The following is a 17,600-nucleotide window of genomic DNA, read 5'->3' on the forward strand; positions in this document are numbered from 1 at the left end:
TCATTTTAGTACACTTAAGATGGTAATTGAAGTTTGGATTCCTCTTTAGCGTCTTCAGTAATCTAATCAAGTATTCCATAGCCAATATAAATAAGTATGGAGAAAGGGGATCACCCTGCCTCAATCTCTTCTTTGCTTGGAATGGAGTTGTATGTTGCCCATTGATAATGATGGAATAAGACACAATTCTCACACATTTCATAATCCATTGGACAAATCTTCCAAGCATTTGCAAACTTTGTAGAACTTGCTCCATGTAGTCCTATTCAATAGAATCATAAGCCTTCTTCATATCAATTTCCAGCATACACCTTAGGGATATACCTTTCCTGCCATACCCTTTAACTAGTTCATGACTTAATATGATGTTATCATTTATGAGTCTTTCCGGTACAAATGCAGACTGATTCCTGTCCACTATATCATTCATTATCCCCTGTAGCCTGTTTGTTAGCACCTTAGATATAATTTTATAAAGGACAGTACATCATGATATTGGCCTATATTCAGTGATTCTGACTGGATTTTTCACCTTTGGCACAAGTGTGACTGTTATGCAGTTGATAGGTTGATAGAGCTGATCATTTGTAAAGAACTCCATCACTGCCTCTGTAACCTTGTCTCCAATCACAGACCATGCCTTCTTGAAGAATAGGGCATTGAAACCATCACAATCCGGTGCTTTGTTGCCATTAATACCATGCAATGCCTTAAATACTTCCTCTTTAGATACATTTTTCTCTAACTGAATCTGCTACTGTCTGTTCACCAAAGATCCATCCCTCATCACCATTGGATTAATATGTGGCAGGTTCCTAGCTGATGATCCCAGTAGCTTCTTGTAAAAGCCAAGCACTTCCTCTTCAATCTCTTGCTTAGTTTGCACCATCTCTCCATTGTCCCTTATTAAACTCTTTATTTTGTTCTGAGAGTACCTGCTCTTCATGTTTGCAAAAAAATAAGTTGTATTAGCATCACCTAATTTCAACCAGTGTACTCTAGATTTTTGTTTCATGATACTTTCTTCCACCCAAGCCATTTCTCTAGTTGAGCCTTTGTGTTCTTTTCATCTATTATCACATCTTCAGGTTGTCCAGAGTCTCTCATTTGTTCTTGTAGTTCACTGAGATGTTGTCTGCACTGTTGTATCTTGTCCCCTATTGCATTATACTCTGCTCTATTCAAACTTTTCATAGCTTGCTTCACTTGTTTGAGTCTGCACCATACATCCTTCATGATATTCCTCTCATTTCTCTTTTGCCATGCTTCTTTAACTTTTACCAGAAACTCTTTATGCTTAGCAAGATGGTTTAGGAATTTAAAAGGCTTTGGACCTTTATCCTCAGTATCTTCAAAATTCATACACAGAGGAGAATGGTCAGAACAACCTGGATCCATTACCCTTACTTCTAAATGTGGCATTTGCATCATCCATTCAGCATTCCCCAAGGCTCTATCTATTCTGTTGTATGTGTGTCCATTTGTCTATGTGAAGTTCCTTCCAGTAGTTCTGATTTCTGTCAAATTATTATACTCAATGAAACCATTGAAGTCCCTAATCTCAGATTCTTGGACAGGGCTCCCAATTGGTCTATCCTACCCTGCTCTAATGGCATTGTAGTCTCCCATTACCAACCATGGCCCTTGCTGTACTTTGCTCCAATTATTCAAATCATTCCATAAGCCTCTCCTTTCCTCTACTGTATGAAGCCCATATATTGCAGTAAGGTTAAATCTCATGCTCATACTCTTTATTTGTATTATAGTGTGAATGTATTGGGAGGACTTCCCCAACTCCACACAGTCTATCTCACTGATGTCCCAGAGAATCCAAATTCTTCCTCTATTACTATACTCATAATTGGTAATACAAGCCCAGCCTGGAGTGATTCTCCTTATTATTTGTAATGCCTTCTGCTCCTTTATTTTGTGTTCTAGTAGTGCTATCATTTTTACTTTATTACTTCTTATGAACCTCTTGACCTCTTTCTGCTTAGGGATCTTGTTCAAACCCCTAATGTTCCATGTAGTAAGCATCATACAGGGATAAATAGAGGTTGTGGCCCCCTTCTACTTCTTCTTGACTCCTTTGACTACTTGTGCCCTCTCCCATTTATCTGTGATAGGTCAGCTACAATCCAGATTCTGCCAGTATGTTGAAACCATTTATCATGCTAATGGTTCCACCATCTGGCTTCTCCCTACTTCTAATCACTGATTTCCCTGTAGCTTTTTCCATACTTGTTCCTGCTCTCCTGTAGCTAGTATCATCTTACAAGTACCTTTTTCCTCATTAAGCATAGTCTTACTGTTATTAGTTACTATGTTTTGATGATTCCCCTTAGCATTCTGATTCACTTTGGGCTGCCATTCTTGCTTCTGCTTCTGCTGCTTTGTTTTGGCTTTATGTGCTAGTTGTTTTTTGTGACACTGGTGCCCTACTTGTATACAAGTATGACAAAATTCAGGAACCCAGTCATATGTCACCTTTTGCATAAATTCCCTTCCATTAGGATCTGTTACTTTTACAGCTTTTGGGAGAGTTTTAGTTACATCTATTTCAATTAGTACTCTAGCATAGGAAATTCGATCTAACTGAGTGGTACATGCATCTGCATATAGAGGAATCCCTAATCCACTACTTATCCTGCTCAGTGATTTTGCTCCCCAACAATTGAGAGGAAGGTTAGGGTACTTAACCCATATTGGAATAATCTGCAACACTTCCTTGTTAAAATCAAATTCAGCTGACCATACTCTCATGATAATTGGCTTGTTATTCAGCATATGGGGACCAGAATATAGAACTTCATCCCTGTCGCTAATAGAGTTAAATCTTACAACAAAATATCCATTATTATGCAGATAGACTTTTGGCTTTATTGTAAAATTCCACGTTGATGCTATGAAGCGCTCCATAGCTCCTATAGTTGGTGCACCTCCAACTACATAGAGTATCAGTGCTTGTTTCCATTTCTGTGTCTCTTCTTCCACTTCCTCCTTGCATAGTTCAATTACTACCTCACCATTTTTTATAATTGGTGCAATAAAGCTTAGATCCATTCCTTTTGCCGCCATTCTGTTACCTAGAAACAAGTTTGTCCACTTCTTTTGCTCCGATTCTGTATTCTTAGCAATTACTTCTCCTTGTTGTTTATCGGTGTCCTCCTTACCCTTTGTTCCCCTCACATTTTCAGTAGTTACTAATGGATTACTCACATGCATGTCAACTTGCTTTGATTTAGGGTTAGCCTCAGTCAATTTATCTTCAACGGTTTTCTTCTCACTAACAATTACCGGTGTAATAGTCAGATTAGGAGGTGTTTTCATACCTTCCTGTGCAGCTGACAATGGTGGCCACTATTCCATTGAAGTTTCTTCATCAATTCCGATATGAGGATTTTGAGTTTTCTTGTCACAGTTTTGATTGTTGTTACTAGTTCCTATAGGTTCCATCCGCTGAATTGCGGCTGTATTTTTTTTAGGTCTTCCCCTCCCCATTGCTGGCCAGCGTACATTAGCAAAAGCACGCTATCGTGCGCTGAGAGAGAATTCTGGAAGTATCGCGCGCTAAGCTATATATATATTCACATCAAGTTTTTACGTTGGGAGGATACTATTAGGACATCCACTTGAACTATACATACGAGACGCTAGTACATGGCGAAGTGTACTGGTAGCCACTTTTAAGCCTGTTATTTAAAATATATCCATAATTTACGATGTATTTAAAGATTAGTCAATTCGTCCATACTTTAGGACCAAGTATCTTGAATTTTTGTAACCTGAGTTTTTGAGGTATTAATTTGAAATTCAAAACATAGAGTCCTAAAATTTTAAGCTGCTAATTTGAAATTCAGGACTAAGTATCGTAAATTTCTGAACTGCTAGGCAAAATATGTTTTGGTCCCTTCTTCGAGACCCAGTATGTTGGAAATTTGCCTGTGTAGGATTTAAAATTCAGGACTAAGTACTTGAATTTCGGAACTGTTACTTTAAAATTCAAGACATAACATTCGAATTTTTGGACTTAATTTTCGAACTTTATGATACGATGGTCCTGAAGTTTGAGCGAATTGACTAATTTTTAAATACATTATAAACTCTAGATATATTTTAAACAACATGTTCAAAAGTGGCTAGCTGGTGTCACTTCCACGTTAGTAATGGACCTAAAGTCAAACTTCATTGAGAGGCCTTAATTTTTTTCCAGAAAATAAAAAAAAAAACCTTTCATATTATTTTGAAGTAATTTCCAAAAACTTTTATATCCAAGAGTGCGTGGAGTATGTATAATTAAGTACTTCCTCTATTTCATATTGTGTGCTATTATTTTCTTATTAATCTATATTTTTAAAAAAAGGACATTTTTTCCGTTGGAAATAATTTAATTTTAAATTTTTTATTTTTATACTTAATGATGTGTTATATAGACATAAATTTCTTATAGCATATTTAAGACAATGGGTTTCAAAAAATATTCTTTCTTAAAAAAAAATCTTTCTTAAAATCCATGTCTAAACAAACTGCCTCGCATAAATTAAAATCGAGAGTATATATAATAAAGGGATTTTTACCTATCTATACCATATATCAAACCTTATTACCAAAAATGTTCATAATTTGTTATTTACCCGTGTAGTCCACACTTTTACTACAAATTATATACCAATCCAAAAATAGGTAGATTTTGCCATAAAAACGCGCTAAAATGAAGGCACCAGATCTGCGTGTGATTCTGTCAACATTAAATTCGAATTGCTGCGTAATTCTCTCCTTCCTCAACGGAAAGAGATCTCTCTTCTCTCACTCAACTACAATTCTCAAAAAATGCAAGCTACTGAAGCTCCAGTAATCAAACGGAAAGGAGATTTCTGTTCTTTATCTTCATCTTCATCTTCATCTGTTCTTCCATATATTTTCCACCATTGATAGCCATTAAAAAGCTTAAAAGCTTTGAATTCAAATTTGGGTTTTCAAAAATTATTATTTGTTTGGATTGAGTATTGTTGTAAATAATTCGGAATATGTTTAGGAGTTTATATCTCAATTTTGAGGGTTTTGGTGAAGATTAGACTTGGTTTTGACTGAATTTCAGATTGAAACTCGAAGAAGAAGAAGAAGAAGAAGAAGAAGAAGAAGAAGAAGAAGAAGAAGAAGAAGAAGAAGAAGAAGACGTACGTAGATAAATTGTAGTTAAATTGTAGAATTGTAGAATTGTAGATATATTGTAGATAAATTGTAGATAAATTGTAGATGAATTGTAGATTGGGAAGACTAAAACTTCTACAAATCTTCTACAATTATGTCGAAAATGCCAATTATGCTACAATTGAAATGAGAATTTGGATATTAAAATTCAATGTATCTATTTTGTAGATATCTTGTAGATAAATTGTAGATTATTTGTATTCTGATTGTAGATGCATTATTTTCTGTTTTCACAAATCCAAAACGACTAAAGCTTCTACAAAATCTTCTGCAAAAAACAGTCTACAATTTATCTACAATTTTTCTAATTTGACTACAATTTGACTACAAAATATCTACAAATTCTGGAAATATGTCTTCTTCTTCTACTTCGAGTTTCAATCGACTGTGTTAACCAGTAACCTTCAACCACTTCCCAAAAAAAAAGAGGTCAAAGAATTTCGAACTCTCTGCCATTATTATTTCCAGTGGGAATTCAAGCGGTTCGATCAAAGAATTTAAAATTTTCTTGTGAATCTGAAAATATGATATTCTTCGACGGTGGTGGGCAGTTGGGGTTGATCAACGAGAGGAACCATAGGAGCATCGTGAGTTGTATGTGTGTTGTGAACAGTTGAGATGAAAGGAAAGAGAAAGTGGGAAGATACAGTCCTATAATTATGCCTAATATAAATGAACTCTTAATTATATCCCTAATTTGAATTATGGTATAGAAATGATAATTTGGTATGCTTAAATGTAATAAACACAAACCTTAAATATTGAGGGTAATAAGGTTTGATATATGGTATAGGTAGGTAAAAATCCCTGTAATAAATTTAGCCTTTTAAGTTTTTAGGGGTAAGGATAAACTTGACCTCAACGATTATGAGATAGACGTGATCTCCACGCCTAATTTCTTTCATCCAAATTTCATAACTCTGAAAATAATACTATTTAATTAAAAGGATATAATCATATAAGACCACTAAGATTATACAAAGATTTGGATGTCAAGCACATGGGTATAGACATTAATGTTTTTAAGTTTTAACGCAACCAAAAAAACGTAAAAATAGCACGGTATAGTCGGTTTTCGGTCTGGTCATTCAAAAATAGTCAACATTTATGAAGTCAATGAAAAATAGTCACTATTTTGCTGCAACAGAGACCGGTCCAGCATAATATACTGGAGTTCGATGCACCTGTGTATGAACTCCAGCATATTATGTTGGACCGGTAAACTTTGCTGACTCCAGTATAATATACTGGAGACTGGAGCACCGGTGCTACAAACTCCAGTATATTATACTGGACAATTATACTTGCTGGAACTCCAGTATATTATGCTGGAGTTCTAGTGTACTTATGCTGGAACTCCATCATATTATGTTGGAGTTCCAACGTACTTATCCTGGAACTCCAGTATAATATGTTGGAGTTCAAACATACTTATGTTGGAACTCCAGTATAATGTACTGGCGTATTTTCCGGGTTTTGACCAGTATTTTCGCTCAGATTTATCTTTACATAAAAAGTGGCTAAATTTCGATTACTTTTGAAACTGGACTATTTTTGAACGACCAGTTGTAAATGTGACTATTTTTGAATTTTTCCCCAAAAAACTGAACTCGCGTAATAATTTATACCTTAAATCTCAAGTTCACGATTTGGTTTTTAAATTAGTAATGTGAAGTCAACCAAATAAAATTAATCCTATTTACAATATAATTTTTCGACGAAAGAAATTCAATTAACTATCTTACAAACACTTAGTTTCGCCCCTTACACCACATCAAATAGGTTCACATAAACTGAAACAGAGAAAGTACTTTTTTTTTATTTTTTTTTGCATAAGCACTTTGAAATCTTGGTCAAATGCAAACTATTACGCTCCAAAAGTAATTTTTTTCGAAAGTACTTGACAAAAAGCAATTTCGTTTTTTTTTTTTTTTTGAAAGCTTGGATAAACAAGCTATTTAGTTTGTTTTTTTTTTCAAAAAGACACATATTTATATTTGATTTTTTTTTAAATTGTAAATGTTTCGTTCTAACTTTAATTATATATTCTTGTAAACAAAGAATGTCATATAAAAAGAATGTAAATAATATGATGGGTCCCACTAATGGTTGACAACTGTTGATTTACATAATTTGGTTGTACTTCCATATAAACTCCACACTGAGCTGTCCTAAAAAAAAAACAATTATATATATATATATATATATATATATATATATTCACGCATATCCAACGGAGAAATAAGTTTGCTTATGTGATATGTGAATTTTGAACTGATTAAGCAAAATGAAAATATCAATGTCTGCAGCAGGTGGCTTGTTCTCAACTTATTCAATTTGCAGCAATGCAGCTGGGATTGCAGGTACCAGCTTTTTCTTTTTCTATTTTCTGGCTTTCTTTAGTGATTGGAATTACTGGCTCGATTAATTCAGATTCTCGCCGCATTAGTCCATTTAAGGGAAAGCATTTTGTATCAGAAATTTCTTCATTCCGAAGGCTCGAACCCCGCCGGAGGTCAGGGGTAACTCACCTTTTAAAGGGGAGCCTTCGCGTAACTGGTAAAGTTGTTGTCATGTGACCAGGAGGTCACGGGTTCGAGCCATGGAAACTGCCTCTTGTAGAAATGTAGGGTAAAGGTGCGTACATAGACCCTTGTCATCCGGCACTTTCCCAGGCCCCGAAACATAGCGGAAGCTTAGTGCACCGGCCTGTGAAACAAACAAATGAAGGCTTGAACCCGAGGCATCTGGGTTTAGTGTATCGAAGAACTAGTTTTATTCCAAGAAACTTTGCTGGGAAACAATATTTGGATGTACATTAAATCAAGTCTCAAGAATCTTAACTAGCTGCTTCTTGTGTTGACTTTTTTGCCATTGGAATATAATTTTTTCTTTATGCATTTGCATTCGAAATCACTAGCTAGATTAATTTGAATTCGCGTTGTGGAAGGTCCACTTAAGGGAAACTGCTATAAGATTTTCTCCATTCACAGAACTCGAACCCGTGATCTTTGGTGGTCTCGAGTACTGGAGACTCATTTCATTCATTCCACCCACTCTCTCAATTGCAACATTTACATATGAGAGTTCTCTGTTTGCTAATACAGTCAAACATTTATAACAGCTTCATTTATTCTAGATATTTTTAGATGTTATAATGAATTATTGTTATAGAGAACATATATTATAACTTAACATGAAATTTGGTTCCGGAAAAAACATGACTTTTATAGTGAAGTGTTGTTATATAAAGATGTTGTTATAGAGAGGTCTGACTGTAGTTTTCGAAATTTTTTATTTTGGAATATCATCAGAGAATATCTGTTGAAACTTCGTTATTTTGCTAGGATTGGTTGTGGAAGTTAGTACCATTCCTTTATTTCCTTGTTACTACAGAAATTTTTAATTCACATTGTTAGTTTATATGACTTAAATTCTTTATAAATAAGAGGAAAAAATAAGAAGAAAATTGAAGTACAAGCTTATTATGTTTTTGCTTTTAGATATAATACTTCTTCCCTAGAGGTTGCTCTGATGGTAAGCAACCCCCACTTCCAACCGAGAGGTTGTGAGTTCGAGTCTCCCCAAGAGCAAAGGTGGGAAGTTCTTGGAGGGAAGGATGCCGGGGGTCTATTTGGAAACAGCCTCTTTACCCTAGGGTAGGCGTAAGGTCTGCGTACACACTACCCTCCCCAGACCCCACTAAGTGGGATTATACTGGATTGTTGTTGTTGTTGTTGTATATAATACTTCTTCAATTTGCCTACCAATCATGCTAGTGACAAAATGTTTGGTTTATGCATATTGCAGGGAACCTGTTTGCATTTGTTTTATTTGTGTCACCAATGTAAGTATCCTAAATCTTTAAAAGAAACTGCACATTAATATGTCGATAACATATATATACGTGTGAGTGTGTGTGCGTGCGCGCGCATTTAAATTGATGTTTTCCGCTCCTTTCTTTCAGACCAACATTCAGAAGGATCATCATAAGCAAGTCAACAGAACAGTTTTCTGGGCTGCCTTATATTTACGCGCTGTTGAATTGTTTAATATGTCTCTGGTATGGAACACCAATTGTATCTCCTGGTATTATATTGGTTTTCACAGTCAATTATGTTGGAGCAGTATTCCAGTTGGCTTATATTACCATCTTCATCATATTCGCAGAGCGGGAAAAAAAGGTCAGATGTTTTACCTCCCAATGAATTGTATGACCATCTCATCTAAAAATTTAAGCGGTTAGAGAACACACTTTTATTTACTTAAGCATGTCTTTAATATGCCCGTTTACGTGCAAGCATAACTACATTCTTTTAGATGAACTTCGTTTGCTCTGATACCATCTTGAATTGACGTGACTATCTCATCTAAAAGTTTATGTTATTTAAAAAACACTTTGGTTCTATGTTGCTAAGACTCTTAAAAATATCATCGAATGAGCGTTGGATCCTCCAAAAGTAGTATATTTGAAAGATTTGACACGGGTACTACAGCATTTTTGGAGAGTACAAGCAACATAGCTTATGTTTACTTAATAATTTAACTCCCTTTATTGTTGTCAACTTGCTAACACAAGACGATGCTTATACCATTACATGTTCAATGCAGTTGAAGATGTTGGGGTTGTTGCTCGGCGTTTTTGCAGTATTCGCCGCTGTAGTTTCCACCAGCATCTGTGTATTTGAACCTCTGAATCGACAAACTTTTGTTGGATATTTGTCTGTCATTTCTCTCGTTTCCATGTTTGCTTCGCCACTATTCATTATTGTAAGTTGATCAACAAGAGCAATGACTAATTAAGATATTTTTCATTGATGTCAGTTGATGAGACAAATATAAGATATTCTTCTGCAGAATTTGGTGATCAGAACAAAGAGTGTTGAGTACATGCCATTTTCTCTCTCCCTTGCAACTTTTCTTATGAGTTTTTCTTTCTTTGCTTATGGAATGTTTAAACAAGATCCATTTATCTCTGTAAGTAACTTGATATCCTTTCTCTATGCAATCTTTTCCTTATATATATGCTCTGTAATTTATGTTTCCCTTCTAATAATTGTGTTTAAGTTCTATGCACTGACTATATAAAGAATTTATGCGATCAGCACATTTAAAAAATAACTGCAAGTAATTCTTTTTAATCGCGTTGACTGGCAACCTAGAATAAGTGGTTAATAACATGTTATAACGAGTTAAGTTATACTTGTGGTGTAATAAAGTCATTACATTGTCAATGTATATAACTTAATCCTTAATATTTGGGAAGTACCTTGGAGAGTATGTTATTTCTCTTGAATGGGAGCCTTGGAGCAACGGTTAAGTTGTCTTGACCTATAGGTCATGAGTTCGAGCCGTAAAATCAGCCACTGATGCTTGCATCAGGGTAGGCTGCCTACATCACACCCTCTTGGGATGCGGCCATTCCCCGTACCCTGCGTGAATGCGGGATGTTTTGTGCACCGGCCTGCCCATACCCTCCTCGATTTGTTGCTTTGCCATTGATTGTTGTCATTTTTTGTGTTTAAAATAAAATTTTGATCTGTATGAATCAGGTCCCAAATGGAATAGGAGGAATTCTTGGGGTCATACAACTGGTCTTGTACTGGAGATATAGCAGACCCAATGAGGAGCCAACAAGACCTCTCCTGGAGTCCTATGCATGATCAAATATATCGGCAATATTTACTCGCATCTGGTGTTTATGTCAAACTTATACGTAAGACATATGTCTTACGTTTCATAGGTTTGGTATTAATACCAGAATTGGCTAATTTTTTCACGACAACAAGTCGTCCAAAAATAAGTTGTTTTTTTCTTGTGTGAGAATCATAAATTGAGTGCAGCTATTGTTTGGAAAGAAAAAAATCCAAGTGCTGAGCAAATTTAAAGGAACACTTAGCATATTTTCTTTGTTAGTTATTCATTTTTTGAGGTTTCCCTGAAAATTGTGTCATATGCTCAGGGAGTCAGGGTGGAGGGCCAGGGACAGTGTGGGCTCGTGCCCTCCCACTAAACTGACCATACTATGAACTGACAAATTTGAACGAGAATACTTGACACTTTGAGAGAATCATGTCGAAGGAACTTGGCAAAATCAATATCGGACCTCGCAAAAAGAACCGTGTCTTTTAATCTAATTTTATCTCTCATTCATGAAGAAAGCAAATGTTGTACTCATTACAATAGAAGCAGCCCCGTGCATAAGGCATCCCGCTTTGCAGAACATGCCAATTGTGAAGGCATTAATTCAAAACCAAACAAATCTCTTTGATTAAAAGTACAAACACTAATACAAGAGGTAATAAACTAACCTGCAACGATATGTTTCACGAGATGGAACAAGCATGAAGTAAACGAATAACTACAAGTTACAACGATATAAAAGCAAAGGTAACAATAAGTGTATCTATCATAGAAACAAGTACATAACGAACTAAGAGGTGAAGAGCACGCGTTATTCCATGTCAGCAATTCGTGTTCAATCGACACATATCTGATGACATAAAGTGTTCGTAGATATGATCCCAAGTTAAGGTGTCTAAATGAAAAATTCATGCTAATTTTGGGGGCCGTCTATGTATTTTGCCCAAGAATATTACATTGAATCCAACAACCACAGTAGACAGAGAAACATTTATAAAGTTTCAACTATCCGAATTTAGACACTTAATACCAGACTTCTGTCTGAGGCAGGGTTCGAACCCGTGATGTATGACTATCCCACACATCACTCGCCGAGATCTTACCACTCAACCAAATCCTTCATGAAAATAATGAACCTGGTCGATGACGCCGCCAACAACAACAAACTCAGTGTAATCCCACAAGTGGGGTCTGGAGGGGGTAGTGAATACACATACCTTATCGTAACTGGTAAAGGTAGAGAGGTTATTTTCCAGTAGAGGTCATTGACGCCAAAATAAAAAAGTAACATAAATAGGTTATTTCATCTGTAACATGCAAATTACCTGAGCTGCTTCATTTGCAGCATTCTTGGTCCACAAAGCTATTTTTTCTATCCTAGGTCGGACATTAACGACTGCTCCACAAATTTCATCTCCATAATCGAATTGATGTCCAATCATCGCGAGCAGCTAGTATAATTCCATATGAGAAAATAAGAGTTGAAGTTATGTCCATGGAGAAATTAACATTAGTAGAAGAGTGAACTAATATTAAGAACTGGATTGAGATATCCTCAGCATACCGTGCATAGCCAGCTGGCATGGGCGAAGCTACAGTCTTGTAAGGATGGTCAATTGATCACCCTTCGTTGAAAATTACATTGTATATATAGGTATAATATTAGATTTTAGAGATATATAACATATAATGAACACCTTTTATTGAGATTTTTTTTACTTCTTTCAAGTTTGAACAAACTTGGAGAAATTCCTGGCGTCGCCACTGCCAGCTGGTATCAGATTTACACTTTCTAAAGCTCATTGTCCACTTCCCTCCATTTACACATACAGGATCTTCCCACTTTGGCTCAATTTTATGCTTAAAACAATAAAAGTCTGCTCCGGCAACTAACTTGCTTGGCTGGTGGATATTATCGTAAGCCCTGTTTGCAGAATTTACGATAACTCACGATGCAGAATATCAAAATAGGCATGCATAGTTCAAGTTGTACGATAACTCAAGTGCGTTGGGAATTAAATATCATTTTCTTTTAGTCAAATAGTAACTGCATTATCCTGTTGGGAGAGAAAACTAAGACCAAAGCACTGTCCACTACCTTATTAGCTCAAGATGGTATTTGCAACATATCCTTGGTTGCTAACTATGTTGCTCGGACTCTTCAGAAATATTGCTGGGTGTGTACTGTATTTTTTGGAGAATTCAACACGGGTGTTGCAATACTTTTGGAGAGTCCGCGCAACATAGGTTGCTAATATGGGCATATGAAAAACAGGAAAAAAAGTTCTTAAATTTGAAGCAAAAGAAAAAATCCGACGATATAACTGTTGGGATAAAAAATAATAATCCCGCTCAGGAATAATATTCATGGCAAATAATAATAACACAAGAGAGTAACAACGACACCAACTCTTTTAATGGGGCAAAATACAATACCCGAGCGGAGCAATATAACCACTATAATATTACAACTTGGTAGTGTCAAGAGACTACTACAATTTTGAAAGAAATAACACTCTTTATTTAAAGACACATCACTACAATATTACTACCACTCACTATTTATCTCAGAGACAACAATCTGTGGATTATTCTCACTGCTTTGCTTTCTGCTTAGCTTCTTTCGTTTTTGGTGTACTTAAACTGAACGAATGAAGCTCATATTTATAGGCACATTTTCACCAACCCAACCAATCTGATTGGTTCATCAATTTGTAAAGTCCAGACATTTTATTTCAGCCGCCCTTATTGAAAAATTTTCAGCCACCCTAATTTGACTTCACCAACTTTTTTAACTTTTTCATTATTTCCTTTTTTCCTTTTATGGGTCCTATAAATCTCTCCCTTAATTTGGATTTTTCTTCTTCCTTCCAAGTCTTGATCTCAATCTTTGAAAATCTTCAAACTTAAGAGGCTTTGTGAAGATATCTGCAACCTGATCATGAGACTTCACATATTTGAGCTCGACTTCCTTTTTGCCAATGCATTCTCTGATAAAGTGATACCTTGTATCTATATGCTTGATTCGATCATGATACACCGGATTCGCTTGTGCAGATTTGTTATCAATACAAATCTTTGTAGCCTCAATTTGTGGCAAATTGAGCTCCTTCAATAATCTTCTTAACCAAATAGCATGACAGGTACATGATGTTACTGCTATATATTCGGCTTCACAAGTCGAGAGAGTAACTATGGACTGTTTCTTTGAACTCCAAGAAATAACAGAATCACCCAAGAAAAATACAAAATCAGTTGTTCTTTTTCTATCATCAATATTTCCCGCATAATTACTATCACAAAATCCCACAAGGTTGAAATCATTAGAAGAAGAATAAAATAACACAAAATCGATTGTACCTTTTAGGTAACGAAGAATTCTTCTAGTAACCTTCAAGTGAGTAGAGGTAGGAGCCTCCATGAAGCGACTTACTACTCCAACAGCAAAAAGTATATCTGGCATGGTACAAGTCAAGTATCTCAAACTTCCCACAAGACTTTTGAAGAATGTTGGATCCACTTTTTCTCCTTCATCAAACTTGGGCAATTTTGTCCCACTTTCCATCGGTTGGTTCATGGGGTTGCAATCGAGCATGTTCAACTTCTTCAATATCTCTTTTGTATAGCTTTCTTGAGAGATAAAAATTCCATCCTCCATCTGCTTCACTTCTAGGCCCAGGTAATATGACATGAGCCCTACGTCTGTCATCTCGAACTCACGGGACATATCTTTCTTGAAAGCTTCAAACAAACTTGGTTTATTACCCGTGAAAATAAGATCATCAACATAAAGACAAACAAGTAAGATATCTCCATTAGTATGAACTTTAAGGTAAAGAGCATATTCATGGAGACTACGAGTAAACCCATTGTCTTGAAAATACTTGTCGATGCAACTATTCCATGCTCGTGGGGCTTGCTTTAATCCATATAAATCTTTCTTCAACCGCAACACTTTATCTTCATGGTTTTTGACCAGTAATCCCAATGATTGTTTAACATAGACTTCTTCTTCAAGATAGCCATTTAAGAAGGCTGACTTGACACCTAGTTGATGAATTTTCCACTTATTAGTGCCGCCAAAGAGATCAGCAAACGAATCGTCTCCATGCGAGCAATAGGTGCATAGACTTCTTCATAGTCAATGCCTTGCCTATGCTCCTAGCCTTTAGCCACAAGTCGTGCATTGTATTTCTCCACATTTCCATTAACATTCTTCTTTTTCTTGTATACTCATTTAACTCAAATTGCTCGATGACCCTTGGGAAGAGTTGTTAACTCCCAAGTGTTGTTCTTCTCTATTGACTTGATCCCCTCTTCCATGGCATGTCTCCACTTTTTTTCTGAAACAGCTTCATCAAAGTTCATTGGTTCACTATCAATAAAGAGACAATATAAAATATCAAAATTAGTAATTTCTTCTATGTCATCATAGAGCTTTTGAATGCTCCTTGTCTTTTGCGGCTGTTCATTTGAACTTCCTTAAGAAGAGGGAGATGCAACATTGGTTGGAGAAGGAGGTGGAGTTGTATCTTGCACAGGTTCCATGATTTCTAGTTCTTCTTCATCACCAAAGTATGGAAGAAAATCATATGAAGTTTCTTCCTGAGCTTCCCAGTTCCATGCCAATTCTTCATCAAATTCAACATCACGACTTACCACCACCTTGCCTTTGCTTTGGTTGTATAACTTGTAGTCTTTTGAACTCGTATTCTAGCCAACAAACACATGCTTGACACTTCGATCGTCAAGTTTTGCTCTCTCTTGATGTGGAACATGAGCATAGGCTATGCTCCCAAAGATTCTCAAGTGCTCGACACTTGGCTTTCTTTCACTCCATGATTCTTGAGGGGTTTGATCTCTAACATTTCTTGTTGGAGACCTGTTATTCAAATAAACTGCACAAGAAACAGCTTCGGCCCAAAATTCCTTGGGCATACTTTTAGCTTTCAACATACATCTAGCCATATTAAGAATCGTTCAATTCTTTCTCTCTGCAGCACCATTTTGTTGAGGTTAATAAGGTATCGTTAGAGGGCGACGAATTCCATGAAGTTAACAGAAGTCATTAAATTCGTTTGAAGTGAATTCGCCTCCTCTATCAGACCTTAGAGCTTTAATTTCATAGCCACTTTCTTTCTCCACAAGTACTTTGAAATTTTTAAAAGCAGCAAAAGCTTCAGATTTTTGGTTCAAGAAATAAACCCAAGTCTTTCTACTAAAGTCATCAATAAAAAGTAGAAAGTATTTTCTTTTACCAAAGGAAGCTGATTGATTGATCCACACACATCAGTGTGAACAAGCTGGAGATGTTTGGTTGATCTTGACATGGCCTCCTTTGGAAAACTCCTCCTTGCATGTTTTCCTAAAAGACAAGCTTCACACAATTGATTGGGATAGTTGATTGATGGTATCACATGCACCATGTTCTTTTCTCCCATTGATTTGAGTGCTTCAAAATTCAAGTGCCCAAATCGCATGTGCCAACACCATGATTCATCTTGCACATTTGCCTTCAAACACTTTGCATAAATTGTTTTAAGATTCAGAGAAAACAATCTATTATTTGTCATATGCACTTTAGCAATTAGAATTCCACTTGAATCTCCAAGCCAAAGATGCATATTTTTCATGTGGACGTCATATTCCTTTTTAAGAAGTTGTCCCAAACTCAAAATATTACTTTTTAATTTTGGCACATAATAAACATCTTGAATTAACTTGTGACTACCATCTTTACAGGAGATCAGAATCGTACCTATCCCTTCGATTTGAACTTTTGAGGTATCTCCAAAGGACATATTACCTCTCACCATTTTATTGATCTCCACAAACTTCTCTTTGCATCCACACATATGATTGCTTTTTCCATTGTCCAAATACCATGAGCTGCAATCATCTTTGTCTTCTTCGTTGAGTGTCATCAACAACGTTGACTCCTCTTCTTATTTCTTTTCGTCAACAAGGTTAGCTTTTTCTTCAACATTGCTACGGCATTCCCAAGAGTAATGGCCAAATTTATGACAATTATAATACTCAATATTTTATTTGTCATACCTTTGTCCATTATTTTCTTGGTAGTAGCCACGTCCTCTTCCTCCTTTATGTCCACGACCACGACTTCTGAATGTTTGGTGGATTTTAACTTCATTGTTGAAGTTGTTACTGTTACTTCTCCCTTTTCCATGACCGCCACGGCCTCGTCCTCGTCCATTTCCTCGATAGCTTGTTTCACCGCCATAATCCTTGAACGAAGCCCGAGTTTTAAAAAGGTGTTCCAATGGCACTTCTTGTCTCCTTTTGATCTTTTCTTCGTGGGCTTGTAAATAACCATCCAATTTCTCCACCGTCATAGAGTCTAAATCTTTAGACTCTTCAATAGCACACACCACAAAATCAAATTTAGGTGTTAAAGTGCGAAGGATCTTTTCTACTACACGGACATCTTTTATGTCCTCCCCGTATCTGTTGATTTACAACAACCTTCACTTTTGAAAAATAATCCAAAATGCATTCGGATTCTTTCATTTTTAAAACTTCAAAATCATCCCTTAGCGTTTGAAGTTTTACCTTCCTCACCTTGTCAACTCCTTGAAGAGAATTTTGTAAAATCCCCCAAGCTTCCTTTGAGGTGGTAACATCTGCCACCTTTTCAAACATGGCATCATCCAAACATTGGTGGATGAGCGTGAGGGCTTGTTGATCCTTCTTCCTTGTCTTTTCCAAGACTTCTTTTTCTGTTTGAA

At 36.1% G+C, this 17,600-nt stretch overlaps 2 protein-coding genes across 2 annotated transcripts; one reads left to right on the forward strand and one right to left on the reverse strand.

Moving 5' to 3' along the window:
- Nucleotides 1-1,011: 1,011 nt before the first annotated feature.
- LOC138878725 (uncharacterized) lies at nucleotides 1,012-2,037 on the reverse strand. The gene is made up of 2 exons (XM_070158415.1): nucleotides 1,601-2,037; nucleotides 1,012-1,462 (listed from the first exon to the last, which is right to left on the reverse strand). The coding sequence occupies exons 1-2, from the start codon at nucleotides 2,035-2,037 to the stop codon at nucleotides 1,012-1,014; spliced, it is 888 nt and encodes a 295-aa protein (XP_070014516.1).
- Nucleotides 2,038-7,454: 5,417 nt separating this feature from the next.
- On the forward strand, nucleotides 7,455-11,156 carry LOC104219084 (bidirectional sugar transporter SWEET2-like). The gene is made up of 6 exons (XM_009769717.2): nucleotides 7,455-7,574; nucleotides 9,022-9,058; nucleotides 9,179-9,395; nucleotides 9,823-9,981; nucleotides 10,069-10,188; nucleotides 10,764-11,156. The coding sequence occupies exons 1-6, from the start codon at nucleotides 7,499-7,501 to the stop codon at nucleotides 10,872-10,874; spliced, it is 720 nt and encodes a 239-aa protein (XP_009768019.1). The 5' UTR covers nucleotides 7,455-7,498; the 3' UTR covers nucleotides 10,875-11,156.
- The last annotated feature ends 6,444 nt before the right edge of the window (nucleotides 11,157-17,600 follow it).

Source organism: Nicotiana sylvestris, chromosome 9, assembly GCF_000393655.2.
Source record: "Nicotiana sylvestris chromosome 9, ASM39365v2, whole genome shotgun sequence".
Classification (NCBI taxonomy): domain Eukaryota; kingdom Viridiplantae; phylum Streptophyta; class Magnoliopsida; order Solanales; family Solanaceae; genus Nicotiana; species Nicotiana sylvestris.

Bases quoted from the DNA above. Each gene is read 5' to 3' on its own strand.
- LOC138878725 (XM_070158415.1), bottom strand. From the start codon at position 2,037: ATGCTTACTACATGGAACATTAGGGGTTTGAACAAGATCCCTAAGCAG. The intron at 1,463-1,600 runs GTAGGATAGACC...CACATACAACAG, and splicing joins TACAATGCCATTAGAGCAGG to AATAGATAGAGCCTTGGGGA.
- LOC104219084 (XM_009769717.2), top strand. From the start codon at position 7,499: ATGAAAATATCAATGTCTGCAGCAGGTGGCTTGTTCTCAACTTATTCA. The intron at 9,059-9,178 runs GTAAGTATCCTA...CCTTTCTTTCAG, and splicing joins GTTTTATTTGTGTCACCAAT to ACCAACATTCAGAAGGATCA. The intron at 9,982-10,068 runs GTAAGTTGATCA...ATTCTTCTGCAG, and splicing joins CTTCGCCACTATTCATTATT to AATTTGGTGATCAGAACAAA.